Below are 17,104 nucleotides of genomic sequence, written 5' to 3' on the forward strand. Positions count from 1 at the left end.
ATATACTAACTTTGTGTTCTAACACATGTGATATTGAGCTTTCAAACACATGAATGAGAAGTGAATGTGATTTTGACAATAGAGGACAACAGCCTAGATCAAAGCATAAAATCTCACCTAAATACAGTTAACAAAAACAGTATTTTTCTGGTGTTTTGAAACTTCCCTAGAATTTTATTGTGCAATAATATTTTGGTTTATCTATTCTATTAAAACTTTTTTAGAGTTCTATCAATTGCAATCTGTGATTTGTAAGTTTGTGTTATGAACCCATTCTCCTCCCAAATCTTCCCTTTGTTTTTTATTGGTCCTTTTTCTTATTTTTATGATTTGGCCAAGTTGTCTCTAATGAGAGAAATGTTCAGAAGATAAGCAAGCTGCTGCTTGATCAGTTACGTGAATGTTACAATTTCCCAGAATTTTCCCTGATCTGAATTGATCAGTACCTTAAAAATAATCATGGGCTCTAATCTGAGAGATACATAGCCATGACATGGTTGAAGATCTGAATTTATTCTTACAAGAGTGTGTTGAGTCAGTTAAGAATTTCAGAAAAGGCCAGAACAGATGGCTCATGATTTATGTCAACCTTCTTATAACAGATTTTTCTGTTAATATCAAATATTGATGAGTGGGGGGGGGGAAGTTTCTTCAATAAAGATTTTGAATCCATTTATTTAGTGTGAGGGAATTCACTATTTATGTGTAGCCGATTGAGGCTTATTTCTCATAAAACTGACATGGAAAATCTTAGGTCTTAGGAAATGAGTTACAGAGTAGTTTCTGCTAAAGAGACAATCCTTGAGATGGGTAAAAAGCAAGACTATTATGTAAAACAGTGATATATAATATTTTATAAAAGAGGCTAGTCAAACTATTTGAAAGTTTTATGTGTATAATTACCTTCCTAACTTTCAAAGGGAAATATTGGTGTTCTTATGGTGAATCTTGTATTTCCTATGTCTACAGTTTGGAATTGTATGTTTTTTCCCCAAAAAAATAAATATAGCTTGAATAACTTTTGCCTTATGTTTTCTAAGTCTGTACTATATTTTTTAAGTTTATAATATGATTGCATTTTTAAAAAGTAATTTTACTAGGGAAATGTTTTTTTTTTAAATTATGTTCAAAAAGCAAGTATGAATGAAGTAAATTATTTACTTTCAGTTTGGAAGAGGTGAATAAAAAGTGCTTGGCCAATACCGTACCATTAATCTATTCTCTTTTCTCCTTTCTCTCTGTACTTCTCTCTCTCCAATAGAAGTGGAACAAAAAGGTAATTAAATACCTTTCATAAATTATATACTATTTATAGGCTAAGTGATTTAACAGTTTAACATTTAGTTAAAATAATTTTGTATTAATTCTTATCTATTTTATGAAAATTTATTTACTCCTTCTGCTGCTCAACTTCACTTTAATCTGCTGTGATGACCTAGTGCTGGTTTGATCCTTTTATCCTGAAACAGTTTAATCATGTAAAATTTTCAACCATGCATTTTCTTCCTCTTTACTTTTAAACAAGTAGTTAGAAATCCGGCAGATGGTGATGGATAGTGATTACTTTACATCTGTTTTTATTTCTCTACTAGATAATTTTCCATAGCTCTGGTGTGGTTTTCCCCATTCCTTTAATTTTTAACTACTGGGGGAAACGGGGAGATGGTTTTCTGAAATACCTTATAATAAATTAATTGAGTAACTATGGGCTGATTGTTAACCAATGTAAAGATTATATTCAATGGTGACACAATGCCTATCCATTCATTATAATTGTAGCCATCATATTAGAATCCTGTGAAATTCTTTTAATCATCAGTTTTATTATTGAGTATAAATTGATGATGGCCCTCTATCCTTGCTATGGAAGATTTTGGTAGTCAACTTTGCCCTCAAACTTTTCATTTCTACAAAAGTAAAATTTTGGGCACTTTAATAATGTACTTTCCTTTTTAACAACCGGCACATCCTAGCTGAGTTTTATCTTAGATTGTTTTCCATTGGATCTAGGCTTATAGTTGCTGTTGAAGAGCTAATCACTAATATCAAAAGAATAATACTTTAATCATTAAAATATGAGTCAGCATCCAAATTCCTTATGATTTCTTGATTGCTTTTCCCAATACACTTCTAATCATTTCAAACATAACAGTGGACTGCATGATATTTTTCAGTGTGTTTTCTTTGCAATATTAGAGCAGTGTTTCCCATAGCAGGTTCATCAGAACACTACATTTTAAACAGGTTCTGTAGAAGGGGGGGGCTCCACGATCAAATTAGTTTGTGAAATTTACTCACCCCCCCTCACTTCTGCCTTGGAGATTCGCTGATGCACTAAAGCTATTTGAATCTCTGCCACAATTCTATTTAATATGATATTTCTTAAAAGTATGGCTAAGGGTCCCTGTTTTCTTTCTGTGTAATATTCATCTCTGCCACTTGAAACAGGTGTGTCAAGGAATACTCTTTGGGAAACATTGCTTTATAGTCCCTTCATTACAAGCCAGCCAAGACTTTTTACCACTATTCACAGAATGTGCTACTGAATCATACTAAAATTCAAGTGAATCAGATAATTCCTGCCCATTTTCAATCTGAAGTATGAGCAGCAAAATATTGTAGCAAGTAATCTTGTTTTTTAATGTTCTCATGTAACAGTAAAAGGTACATGTTTTTAAGTTCCGATACTACTGTATTTAACAGGACATTTAACTGATTAAAATCTAGATCTTGGGTTCTTCTCTGTAACCTTTCACCTTTTCTCCTTTCCTTATTCCTTCTTTCCTTTCTTTTTCTTCCTTTCTCTTTTTCCTCCCAGTATCCATCCATCACTCATTTTTAATTGAATGGGTTGCATGCTCTGTGTGTGCTATAGAAGCTTTAAGAGGTTTAGTTTTGTTTTGTTTTATTTTTGCTAAAAGATTCAGTGGCCTGTACTACAGGGCTTTTCTTTTCCTTTATTATTATACTTACTTACTATTGGATTTATATGTGTTTCTTAAAGATAAATTATTGAATAGCTGATATCAGAGTGAAAACAATATACATATATTTAATTTCCAAATAAGATATGTAAAGATATTCTATATAAACATTTGTATTTATAGAATACATAGACATACATCACATCTGTATATGTATATCCAAAAATGTTGTATCACATGCTTACAAAGGTAAAACTCAAAGGACAACACAACTACTCCAGAGAGGCCACACTTTTCAGCAAATGAAATCAAAATGATTTTGATCAAAAGTCAAAATAATAAGTAAGATGGTTTGTATACTCAGAAGAATGCAGCGAAATTATTAAGTGGTGGTGGGTATCTTTTGTTAGAGTTACAGTCCATTTGGTAAAAACTAAGACTATGTGACAGAATATTAAAATTAATATATTTATTATTTTAACTCTTTCCCTTCCAACAGTTTTTCTTTGTCCTGGACTACTAAAAGGAGTATACCAGAGTGAACATTTGTTTGAATCTGACCACCAATCTGGGGCATGGTGCAAGGACCCTCTACAGGCTTCTGACAAGATTTATTATATGCCCTGGACTCCCTACAGAACTGATACCCTGACTGAGTACTCATCCAAGGATGACTTCATTGCTGGAAGGCCAACTACAACCTACAAGCTCCCTCACAGGGTGGATGGCACAGGATTTGTAGTGTATGACGGAGCTTTGTTTTTCAACAAAGAACGCACCAGGAACATAGTAAAGTTTGATTTGCGGACTAGGATAAAGAGTGGAGAGGCTATCATAGCAAATGCCAACTACCATGATACCTCCCCTTACCGATGGGGTGGCAAATCTGACATAGACCTGGCAGTGGATGAAAATGGGCTCTGGGTAATCTATGCAACAGAACAAAACAATGGTAAAATTGTCATTAGCCAATTGAACCCTTATACTCTACGGATTGAAGGGACATGGGATACTGCATATGATAAAAGATCAGCTTCCAATGCATTTATGATTTGCGGGATTCTGTATGTGGTCAAATCTGTATATGAGGATGATGACAATGAGGCCACAGGGAATAAGATTGACTACATTTACAACACTGACCAAAGTAAGGATAGTTTGGTGGATGTACCCTTTCCCAATTCGTACCAGTACATAGCAGCTGTGGATTACAACCCCAGAGACAACCTTCTTTATGTTTGGAATAACTATCACGTCGTGAAATACTCTTTGGATTTTGGACCTCTGGATAGTAGATCAGGTAAGTTTGACTTTTGATGATACTCGAGGGGTAAATATTTATAGTTTATTTTCAGGACGTTTATTGTATGTATGTGTAGACTACCTTTGTTGTCTTCCTTCTGGCTGTGTACCTGCAAATTGTTCATTGTCTTTTCATTTAAAAATGTTGCCATTAATCACTCTCAGCTATTAAAAAAATATAAGAAACGTTTTCTCCTTTGTGCAACTAGTTTCCAATCTTAAACCCTTCTTTGAAGGGCATTTTTATTATCAGCTGGTTAGGTCTTTGTGTAGTGAAGTACACAAAAGCTTTGCTAAAATGGAATGCCATCTTGTTTAATTAATTGTGACATGCCCTCTCCACTTGGAAAAATGTCAAGGGCTGCCTTGATATATTGCTTCAGGAGCCCTATGCCAATATATTCACTTTGCAGACAGCATTGTATATGACCACTCCTATTGGGAACAGCGTCAGTTTGAGTGTAGCTATGTCTGAGTATACCTAATTCAACATATACAGAAAAAATGTTTAATACTGATAAATAGAGGGAAAAAACAGACCTCAATTTTATAAGAAACAACAATGCAAAACACTATTTCGAATAAACCGGAAATAATCTTTAATTCCAATTCTTTGAAAGTGTCTTTTTCCTCTCTAGAACATACCATTTCCTTTTTATGTTAGTGGTAAATTGCTTTATTATTTCAAATTTTTATTTATACAACTGAAAAGAATTAGCTTAGAGATTCAATTATTTTAACTAGCATTAATGCTGTTCTTCATGACAAAGTGTAGTAGAAAACTAAGATACAGGTATCTGAATTTTGATAGTAATATAGCAATTCATAGGTTATATTCTGTCTTTCAGTGCTTACATGTTAATATTACTTATTTTCTGCATTGCTTTTACTATGCTTTTGCTAGCATGTCATTCTTCCTAACTTAGTTCATTATATACAATATATGTAATACAATATATATAATATATAAGAAGATATCTTCTTATATAAGTAGATTCTAAGTTTCATATCNTATATAGATATATTTATATATATATCTATGTATATAGATATATCTATATATATATTGATATATATATATTTTATCTGGCTATTATTTCTGCTTTATCAGACACTAGTATAATATATGGCATATATAAATAAAGCCTCAGTAACTCTTTGTTGAATAAATGTACAAATGAATGAATGGTTTCCCACTTCTTATTCTGATAGATTGAGAAATTAGTTGACCTTTTCTCTAATCTCTGAGAGGCCTTAGTCAGAGTGACAACAATTGTTCTGTGGCCAGCAATGCTGATATTATATTGAACTTCCTTTTATGGAAAGAGAAGCCTGCACATGCAATAGCAACTAAAGCAACTTCTCCTTAGTAAATCCTCAAAAAATCTCCTAGACCAGGTACCTCGCTCATCACTGTATAGGTAAGTTTTTTCTATTCGAGATACCCTTCAGTTGAAAACCTAGACAAGAATCAACCACCTGGAGTATTCTGAGGAAACATTTTTTTCATAGCTGTGATATTCTTAAAATTAAAATTTATATCTTGTTAGTGAAAACTCTGTGTGGGGTTCTTAGCCTTTTCTGACATTTAAATATATATGATGAGTCTTTGTAATTGTGGACATAAGGAAAAGTACACTATCTCATTTGATGTTATGTGTCCATCTCTTTATGGGAGTTAACATATGAATTATTTTGCCCAAACATATTAGTGTTTAGGTTTGTTATAAGGATGTTATTGAAGTGGCAAATTCCTAAAACAAATTTTGAAACAAATTCCTAATTTATGCCAGGATATTCAGTTTTCTCTCTTTGTCTAAAACAATCAAGATTTATCTGATTTGCAAATAGTAAGATTTAATCTGTATTCAATTTGTAAATATAATCACAAGAAAAATGACCACTTTCCATGCCTTAATGCTGAGATTAGAAAGCTAGTATTTTGGTGTGGACTTACTGAAGTTTAAAGGTGGAAAGAATAAGTGTAGAAGTAAGTTTTATGCATCGTCTCTGTGGATATGAGAATTTCAATTAGCATTAATAGAGGCTGTTTGTCTTATTCCTCACAGACAGCTTCAGGTGGGTGTTTTTCTTTAGTAAATTAGGTTGACATGTTTCGAAGAAATTGCCTTTAGTAAATTCTTATTATGGACCTTCTTATGTGTTTATGTACCGAAGCCAACTTACTATGAATATGTTAGGGTCAAAAAGGCTAATTCTAAGTTTGTAATCTGAAGCGTATTTGTGTTGCCATCTGTTAGAAGCAGGCTATTTTTGCTCTGATTTAACTGAGTTCTAATCAATGAAAATTCACACTTCTGAAGCTTTTATGGAAAGGAGTATCTGTGCTCTACTACTAACTGTCACTTTTCTATACATTGAAAGATCTGGATATTAGAAGTTAAGGAGCAAATATGTTCTTGTTGTATCTAATCTATTACAATCCTTGGGTGAAACATACACACTAGTTGCAAGCTACTCTGTAAAAGCCTCAGAATCTGAAGGACATGGGTTTGAATACTGCCTCTGATGCTTTACTGTGGGCACATTGCTCAACCTCTTGGTCTGGGCTTTCTCACTGTAAAATGGAAAAAATAACACCTACCTCTGAAAATTATTGTTAGGGTTTTTTTTTTAATGTTTTATTTATTTCTAGGAGACAGAGAGAGAGACAGCGTGAGTAGGGGAGGGTCAGAGAGAGAGGGAGTCACAGACTGAAACAGGCTCCAGGCTCTGAGCTGGCAGTCAGCACAGAGCCCAACGCAGGGATCGAACCCACGAACCGTGAGATCATGACCTAAGCGAAAGTCGGACGCTTAACCAAGTAAGCCACCCAGGCGCCCCTATTGTTAGGTTTTAATGAGATGATACATGCAGGGAGTATAACAAATTTAATCAAACAGCCACACATCAGCCCTACAATAGTCATTTCTAGCCACATTTTCTAAATGAGGAACCTAAGTTACTATAGCTCGTATTACTCAAAAACTGCTCAGCGATTGAAGTGCAGCCCAACTTCAGATTCATGTTCCCTCCTTCGACACTGGTCTTGGAAAGTGTGTTTCCTGAGGCTGTGTCTCCAGATTTGTTCATCTGATGGAAGTGATCTTAGTGCCTTATATGCCAGGCACTCTCCAGATGCAAATCTAATCTGCAGTTCTCACTGTAAGATTGCTGTAGATTTGGGCTCTAAAAAGTTGTATCTATTCTTCAACCATGAAATCAGATGCATTTTCTTTTTTAACAAGAATCCTTTATCAAATTTTGAAATGGTAAACTCAAAAGAAGACAATTAAGGAAAATGGCATTAATCGTGCTGCCTTAGGCTGGCTCAGCCACAGGACATTTATTTGCATTGTTTTTCAAAGGAAACCATCCTGGGAATGGTACATCTGTGAAACAGGTTGTTTTCAACAAGAGCCATTTAAATTAATTTTAATTTGATTTTTTAAACTTGTCTTTCCAATGCTCATTATTAATTTTAAGTGAAGTTTCTCCTTGAAAAGTGGTTAAATGGGCCTATTCTTCTGGACAAATTTTTAAAAAGCTTAAAACTTATTCTCATTTATATCTAAAAACATTTTCAAAACTGTCATCATTTATTCTACATTATATGAATGCCAGTTTGCCAGCATTTTCTGTAGTTTTCCAGCATGAATGTAGTGGAAAATGAGTCCGTATTTATGTGATATTGCTATTCACGTAATAATTTATATTTGCACGTGTTGTAAAACAATTTTTAATAATAGAGTTCTGCCTCAAATGGTAAAGAGCATACAAATGCAAAGAATTTCCAGTTTATAAAAAGCTTTTGTTCAGGAACGAAAGAGATTTTGATTCACACTGAAATAATCTCACTGATATTGCTTCAGTCATTTTTGTTTAAAGGACTTTATAGAGTGCCTGGTAAATAGTAGGCACTCTGTCAAGATTTGTTGAATGATTTAGGAAATAGAAGAATGAATTAAGTGTCTGGCTCTTAGTTTCGGCCCAGATCATGATCTCACAGTTTGTGGGTTTGAGCCCTGATTTGGGCTCTGCACCCACTTGGGATTCTCTCTCTCTCTCTGTGCCCTTCCCATGCTCTCTAAATAAATAAATAAATAAATAAATAAATAGACTAAGAAAGAAAAGATTACACACATGCCTCTCAGGTAGTCATCATCACTATTTGCCACACTCTCCTATAATCTAGAAGTTTAGTGAGTCATCCCCACTATTCCCCACCCCCACCACCTGCACCCAGCTTCTTCCCTTCTTCATACAGGTTATATTGAGCTTTGGTAACCTAAAGGAAGTTGAACAGGTGTTAAGGAGAAGTGCCAAAGCACATTAGCGGCCTAATGCACTTTCCTTCAGAAGTAATCAGAAGAAATTAAAGTCACTAGTCTTAGAATAGGGAAGAAAGTGAGCAACTGTTCAATGACTTCCACATTTAGAACACATTCTCAAATTTTTCAGTTGAGGAGTTCCAGGATTTTCTTCGATTCAGAGAAAATGGAACCTGCGGCATATTCAGAAATGAGTAATAATTGTGTTCTGTTCAAAATATATTTTGTCTGCAGAACAGCTGAATCAGTTGGGGGCACCTGTCAAAATGCTTATAAGCATTAGCACCCAAGTATAAAGTAAATGTAAAAGTGCTTCCTCTGTTCTTTTCTGAGCAGAAAACCAAATCTAGAGCTATCAGATCTAGAAATGTTTTCAATGCATTTTTAACTAATCCTTTATCCTATCTTATAAAATACAATATGAACTATGCATTCATCACTGCCTTCAGTTGGTTGTTTTGTAAGATAGACATTAAAGCCCTCCAAATAATACTTAGCTGTTTTGCAGGTTATTTGAGTGATTCTCAACTTAGCATTATAATTCTAGAACTACCTAAATCCTGATACAGCCAGTGTGGGGGAATCAGATGGCAGCATCACTTCCCTTTAGCCATTATTAGTGACATATAGACTGAGTTTAACTCTAGTTCTTTGTCCCAAACCACCTTACGCTGAGTCCATTATTCATTAATGACTAGGAGTGGAACGTGGGATATTTTTGTGCACTTTTTACATTGCTTCTAAACTGTCCACAAACATCTAAACTTCCCTTGTCAAATATACAGATGTTTCCAGCATTTTCTACTGAAGGAGGAAGAAGTAGATTTAGGTTGATAATAAGACAAGGCAGAGAAGACTACTTCCAAAATTTTTCTAAAAGTAGCATGTCTAACACATCTCAATATCTACTGGTTGAGATTTAGTGAAACACATCAAACAATCAGCACGAACAACAGAACAATAAGGACATGTAGTTACTGTCTAATGCCTGTTCTTCTGCTTCCCTAACACAATCCATATTTTCTTGAAAGCCATTTCAGATTATGTAAATGTATCCATTCTTATATATGCCGAGGGTAATAGAATCTAAAACAGCAACAAAAAGCCTACACATAACAGTTTAACAATGTAGATAAGGTGAACCTTCTGTCCTTATAATATGCTAATTAGGTGCATTTGTGTCTCCCGTAAAAGCTGTGACTATGTAGTGATGAATAAGAACTTTAAACACACATGACACCTCGTTAAAATGTAATTTTCACATCATATATCTGAGCCCTTTACTTTGACAGCTGAGTAATGTGAGTGCTGGGTAGAGAATCTTGAGCATTTTGAAACTGTCACGTGTTTAATAGGTAGCTGAATGTGCTTCCTGAACGGTTTAGTTAAATATGATGCACCCTAATCACAAAATAAAGCCTGAAAGTAGTGTGATCTTAAATCAAACTTGTCCTGAGCCTCTGGGTTATGATTACTTCACTGTTCCACTTGAGATGCCACATTGTCTCTAAAGTTTAATTTACATCTATCTTAGTAACTGAGTGAACTTTACAAAAGGAAAAAATAGTCAGCTACTTGTTGCTAATTTCATCCCAGTCTGTATTTTTATGCATCAGCTGTTTCCCTGTCTGTGGAGGAGCCCCCCCCCCTTTTTTTTCTCTCAATGCTGCCTCATTGCCTGTAGTGACAGCTGCTGCCTGAAGGGCGTTGCTGCTGGTGATTTTTTAGGGAGCACAGCCAAAACTTGCAAAATGTGCAAGAGCTGTTCTGCTGCTGTTTAACATCAGCCGAATTCTCTTGTGTTTGTTTTTACCTTTCTTGTATTTTTCCTTCTTCATAATTGAAGGTTAAACCTTTTCAGAATGACACCTTTTGCTTCTCAGGCTCTGAATGTGGAATCACAGTCCTGGACAAAGCAAAACTTGACTTGCCTTTGTACAGCTGATGAACCCAGTGTTAGCCATTAATCGACATGTAGAAGACAAGATGCCTAGGATAAAAGGATTCACAAATGATACTAATTTATTATTATTTTTTCCTGCAGAATGATCTCCCTGATAAATGTAGAATTATTAGAAGTATAATCAAAATCATTTCTCCATGTAACACACAGTCATAAAAAGATGACTTACTTGCGAATAAGCTTCCCAGTCACGCCAGCTGTCCCTTCTGTAGCCATTTCACTGCTCATTAGCACGTCCACCAGAGGGCAGACAGGTGGAAGTGAAATAGTTTTGCTGCTCATTATTAGCTCATCTCCTCAGGGTTGGCCATAGTGACTAAAATGAGATTTCTGATTATCCAAAGGTTCCACTTCAGAATGCTCTGTTTCTGTCCACAGTACCACGGATAAATGAGAATTGATTTTGTTATAGACCAAAGTCTGACATTTGCTTTATTTCTTTCTGTTTGTTTGTTGTTGTTGTTGTTGTTTTCAAATTTTAGATAATGTTTTTTTGAGTGCTTTAGAATAGGGTTGACAGTTAAAAGTATGAATTTAAGGACCAAGGTATTTCCTTATTAATGACTTTTCTATCAAAAAGCTAAATTCTCAAATTATAGTGATTAATGATCAAATAATTTAAGATACATAAATGATAGGTAAAATCTATGCAGTATAATTTTGGGAAGAGACATGTCAGATTTCCCTGAAAATAAGCAGAAAACATTTCCTTTTTTTTTTTTTTTTTTTTTTTTTTTTTTTNTCTTTAGTAGTACAAATTAATGGACAAACTTTTTGCATCCACTTACCTCAATTAAGATACAAATTAAAATTATCCAGTCCTTTCTCTCCAAAGTGCCTTGCAATGGAAATATTTTAGCCTTAAAATTCGGATTTTTAGAAATAATGTTAGAAAAAACAATTCTACCAAAAATATACAAGCATGAGTAAAGTGTTCGGTATTATTTGATTTCATTACTCAAATTGATCTTTTATGCAATTTTTTAAAAGATAAGAAATGTCTGTGAAGAAAGTTTTTCCTCTAAGAAAAAAGAAAATGGAACTTTATTTGGAAACACTGTATTCAATAAAAATATAAAACAGTCTGTGATTTTTAAAACAGTAAACTTTTCAAAATCTATGGTAAGATTGCCATATAGCAAGCATATTTAAATATTAAACAAAATATTTAGAGTTTTATATTTTATAGAGAAGCCCACCAAGAGATATAAATGATAATGGTTTGTGGAGAGGAAGCTTGAAAGTGGAATTGGAAAAAAACAGAGATGAAATTCATACACAGAATCCTGCTATAGAAAGCAGAAGCAGGAGGTCAAAATTGTGATTAAGTCAGCAGCCCAGTAATTGATTGGCCTTTCCTTCCTTCCTTCCTTCCTTGCTTCCTTCCTTCTTTCCTTCCTTCCCTCCCTCCCTCCCTCCCTCAGGAAACAGGTCTTTAAGTATAGCTGAGGACAAGCATTGTACTATGCTCTGTGGCTACAACTATGAACAGGGCAGGTGTGGACCCTATCCACACAGAGATTACAGAATATTGAAAACAAATGAAAAGAAATAGAGGATTGTCAAAAAATAGTAGTATTGCCTACTATGTACTGAATGTTCTCTTTTATTGCCATTTACATAAATTATCAAATTTAACCTGAGTAAAAATCATGCAAAGGAGGCACCATCTTCATTTCCAGATGAAGAGATTGAGGGTCAGAGAAGGGCAATAGCACAAGCATCACATACATGGTCCAGGGTTGCAGTTAGAATCTTAGTCTGTCTGACTTTCTGCTATGTCCTTTAGCATCTGTCAGTGATTGAAAGGAATACAGGAACCACAGCTAAATGAGCAAGGCAGAAGGCAGGAAGGCAATGTACATGTACTAGAAGATAAGTAAAGCAGCTAAGCTGAAGTAGAAATGTAAGGCAGCAAGGACACATCGACCTTTAGTTAGAATACGGACAAGCAGACGGCAACTGGTACTGTAGGGTACCGCCATCCCCACCAAATTGCGCTAGGTTTCACACACACACTTTCACCCTTAGAAAATGATCTGAGGTACAGATGAGGAAACTAAGCCTCAGAAACATTGTCACCTGGCCAGAGAAACCTGTAATGTAGATTTCAAAGAAGCTCAGGTTTATTTGACTGAATCATGAAGCCGCAACATTTTGTATTTACAATGGAAAAAGTATAATGCACACAAGCCTCCAATAAAATGGAATATAATGGTGATGGATGTGGTGTGGGGGATATGTATGAGAGTTCTTGGAAATGCTTGAAGAAACAGATGTGATTATTGGAGTACTAGAAGAATTCAAAACTCTGGCAGAAATTCTGAACAATTAGGAGGACCATATGGAGATTTGGGGACTGGTTCTTTATTAGATTTAATTTCAATTAACATATTGTTATTTCCATTTTTATAATTTTGATATCAGGCTAGCACAACTTTTATGTTTTCTGTCTATGAGCAAGATTGGCAAAATGGTGAAAAAGCCAAATGAAGGAAGAAAGAAGATAGGGAAGAGAGAAATAAAAGGGAAATAAATATATTTTTTTTCCTAAAAATAAATGGATTAGAGGGGCTCCTGGCTCAGTCAGTTAAGCATCTATCTGACTTTAGCTCAGGTCATGATCTCACATTTCGTGAATTCTAGCCCCACATAGCACTCTGTGCTCACAGGTCAGAGCCTGGACCCTGGTTCATATGCTGTGTCTCCCTCTCTCTCTCTGCCCCTACCTTGCTCATGCTCTCTCTCTCTCTCTCTTTCTCAAAAATAAAATAAACATAAAAGCATTTTTTAAATGGGCAAGAAATAAATGAGTTCTCTTTTCTCAAAGGGAAGGTGATGAAAGAACATGCCTGTAAAAACATTAAAAAGCGATTTTCCAAGATTGATTTAATTACCATAAGTGGTTAAAAATAAAGGACAAAATGTGGAATGCTTATACCTTGATGGTTGGAATATAAATTGTCATAACCATTTTGGGGAGCATCTTGGCAATATCTGGTAAAACCCTTACCTAAATGATAGGCTTATTTTGTATACTAGCATATCTATTTCTAGGTGTCCTCCCTAGAGAAACTTTCATACTTATCTGAAGAGAAGCTTGTACAAGGGTGTTCATTATAGCACCATATAAAATAGCCTAAAAATGGATTACACCAAACTGTCCCTCATTCGGTGAAAGGGTGTGGTAGGAAAGGACGACAGAGAAGCTTGTGTGCAGCTGCCCAGGTGTATAATCAGCAACTGGAATAAAAGGCATGAATATGACAACTGTCTGGCTGGCACCAGAGACTTTAAAAGCCCTGGTCAGTGTGGATGGCAGATTCCCTCTACCATCTACACTGACCAGATAGTGTGATCACTTCTCCCTTAGAACTTGATGCATCAGGGGCGCCTGGGTGGCTTAGTTGGTTAAGCGTCCGAATTTCGCTTAGGTCATGATCTCGCGGTTCGTGGGTTCGAGCCCCACGTCGGGCTCTGTGCTGACTGCCAGCTCAGAGCCTGGAGCCTGTTTCAGTCTGTGACTCCCTCTCTCTCTGACCCTCCCCTGCTCACGCTGTCTCTCTCTCTCTCTCTCCTAGAAATAAATAAAAAATATTAAAAAAAAAGAACTTGATACATCCAATCAATTCTTGGTACTTATGAAATGATAAGTCAGAAAAAATGTTCAAGTGGCCTTTCCCCTTTCTAATAATATAGCCCCATATCTCTTTAATAACTCGAAGAAGCCAGGATTACAACTTCCCCAGAGCACCAACAACCTTTACCTCTTTCTTTAAAATCATTGCATGTTCAGTAAAAGAAGCCCTCTCTTGTCAGAAAAGGAAATTTTTACTTTGGAATTTTAATCAAGCATGACCCATAGTAACTATCATGTATTGCAGCTATTGAATATATTAAACAATTCTTGAGAATTTAATCACTTCAAAATTATTTTTATATCACCTTCACTGAATTTTTTCCTAAATACAAATGTATTAGCTTGCCATGTATTCTGGATTCTCATGGTAGCTTTTAGTATAACTATACTTTTTAAGCTTTCAGGAACATGGCAGAGTATGTCAGTGGATGAACAGGTTTCTGAACATGATCCAGAGCTAGGAATTTAAAATACCGCAACACAAGTTCAAGTACCTCATTCTGCAAGCATGAGAAGCTGAAAAGTGTCTAAACCTAACAGTGAACAAGAATATTTATATATGAATGAAGAGGAGAGTTTTCGTTCTCTGACTTAATGAAAAAGATAAATCAGTCAAAAGAGATGGGCCATAAAATGTTGACTTTCAACACAAAAATCACATAAAGAATAAAAAAAATATTCATCTAGGGAAGTTGCATTGTATATTGGGGTCAGCGTGTAAAGTATGAAAGTAAAAATTAAGGAGAATCAAATAATTTTTGAAACTCCTTTCTAGTTTATAAAATATAGAGAATCTTTAAAATATATGTCCCTGTAGAGTACAGATATAATATTATACGCTGTATATTCTACATACTAAAAAGTACAGTTACAAAGTATAATTTTATAGTATTTTAATTGTGTAACATAACTACTTGAACTCATGTCATTTAAATGTCTGCGATGCAACTCTTCTATATTAAGAGTCCCATAGTTATTTCTGTGTAGATAATTTTTTTCTCTGAGAACTTTGCCCCCAAACGATGCATATATTCTTCTTGAATATACTGATTTTTGCTTTCTCATTAAACATATGTATAATTATTTGATCATTTATTAAACTGTCTCAACAATGAAACTAAAAAAGTTATATGGTGTAAGAATATTTAATGATATGAGAAATGTTCATTATGTATTTCTAAAGGATTTTTATGTTTTTGTTTTTTTAGCAGGCTTAAATATTTGGAATTTAGATCAGTATACTTTTTTCTACTTTTGTTTATATTTGAAAATTTCTATAAAAATCTTTTTAAAAGGATTTATGAGGGGTGCCTGGGTGGCTCAGTCGGTTAAGCGTCCGACTTCGGCTCAGGTCATGATCTCCTGGTTCATGGGTTCAAGCCCCACATCGGGCTCTGTGCTGACAGCCAGCTCAGAGCCTGGAGCCTGCTTCAGATTATGTATCTCCCTCTTTCTCCAACCCTCCCCTGCTTACGCGCTCTCTCTCTCTCTCTCTCTCACACACACACACACACACACACCCACAAATAAATAAAAAAATTACAAAAAATTTAAGAAGTGTTTATAAGGATAAGCCTTTTATCAGTACTAGTAGTAGTATATATTTTAAGAAGCATATAATTTAGAGTTTTAGTGGTACTTAAGCTCTAAATTATTCAGGTTTGAACTTTTTTTGGATTTTACCAAATTTATTCAGTGAATATGTTCAGTCTTTCAGATAGTGAAATACATTTCTGAAAATTGATCCCCATGAATAGAATACCAATAATCTATTTAGAATTCTATGATAAAATGTAAGAATGTCTTCTAGTTGTGTCAGGATACTCAACTCATTAGCACCCCCTGGTGACTAGGACACAATTTAAAAAAATACCAAAGTCTTATTGAGAGAGTAAAACTATGAGAGAAGACTTCATCTAGTTTTAGTTTCTTTTTTTTAATCTTTTTTTTTTTAGAAGAAGAAAAACATGTGATTCTTAAAAGTATTGGACATTCCTAGAGACTTGGCCCATACTCCTTGGTTACAGAGCCCTACAAAACTATGTAACCCAGATTGAATCTACTCCCACATAGAAATATGGAATAACAGAGTAGGTTGATCTCTCACTCCAGAGTCCTTAGAAATGTTTCATTGCATTATTTGGTCCAGTGGTATTTTCTATTGATTTTGACTTCAAAACAGTTAAAACCATCAGTTTTCACCAAGTGTTTATAAGAATAAACATTGAAAAAGGAAAAAATAACATAAAAAGAAAACTAAGTTTTGTTATACAACAAAAATTCAATCAAGTAAAATGTTAAGATCTAATTGGTTTTATTGAACAATTTATTAATCGGGCACCAAGCCATGTAGAAAGGAGTGCTAAGGAGCTCTATAAAATGGAAGGCTTTATAGGCTAGAAGGGGAAGGATTAAAGAAAGAACAGATTACCTCATCTTCCTTTGGGAGATAGAGAGGGCCTACATGTCAGATTACCTTATTGGTGCTAACTACAAAATTCTAGACTAACATCGCCGCAGAAACATGAAACTGGAATTAGGTCAAGGATTAAACCTTGGTTTGGTGATGTGGGGTTAGCACAAGTAACTCCATTTTGAGTCTGTCATTTCTTTTTGATAGCTTAACTATTCTAACATTGAATATGAATGAGAGTTTAGTAATTCTAATCAGAATTGACAAGTTTTTTTTCTTTTAGCTTTGACAGTAAAACAGGTAAATTAGTCCAATAGAAACAGTCAATATTATTTGTTTTATTTATACAACAATAAATAAGGATGGGCCCTCTTTATGCCCATCCTTATATTTCCTAAGAAGGGCTAGTTAAGTATGTTCCTTGAACAGTGACTATTATTAGCCTTTAAAGCAATATTATTCAGTGAACTTTTTTGATGAGAGAAAAGCACTAATGGTCATTTTCATGGTATAATGATATTAAAAATCATT

The 17,104-nt window shown here is 34.6% G+C and overlaps 1 protein-coding gene across 1 annotated transcript in view; it reads left to right on the forward strand.

The window, feature by feature from the left end:
- Positions 1-17,104, forward strand: part of ADGRL3 (adhesion G protein-coupled receptor L3) — a 517,257-nt gene that overhangs the window by 229,686 nt on the left and 270,467 nt on the right. Inside the window, exon 5 of the mRNA XM_077746215.1 lies at positions 3,424-4,224. Within this exon, the coding sequence (XP_077602341.1) occupies positions 3,424-4,224 (801 nt within the window). The remainder of the gene's footprint in view (positions 1-3,423; positions 4,225-17,104) is intronic.

This window comes from Crocuta crocuta, unplaced genomic scaffold (genome assembly GCF_008692635.1).
Source record: "Crocuta crocuta isolate KB4526 unplaced genomic scaffold, BGI_CrCroc_1.0 scaffold566, whole genome shotgun sequence".
Classification (NCBI taxonomy): Eukaryota; Metazoa; Chordata; class Mammalia; order Carnivora; family Hyaenidae; genus Crocuta; species Crocuta crocuta.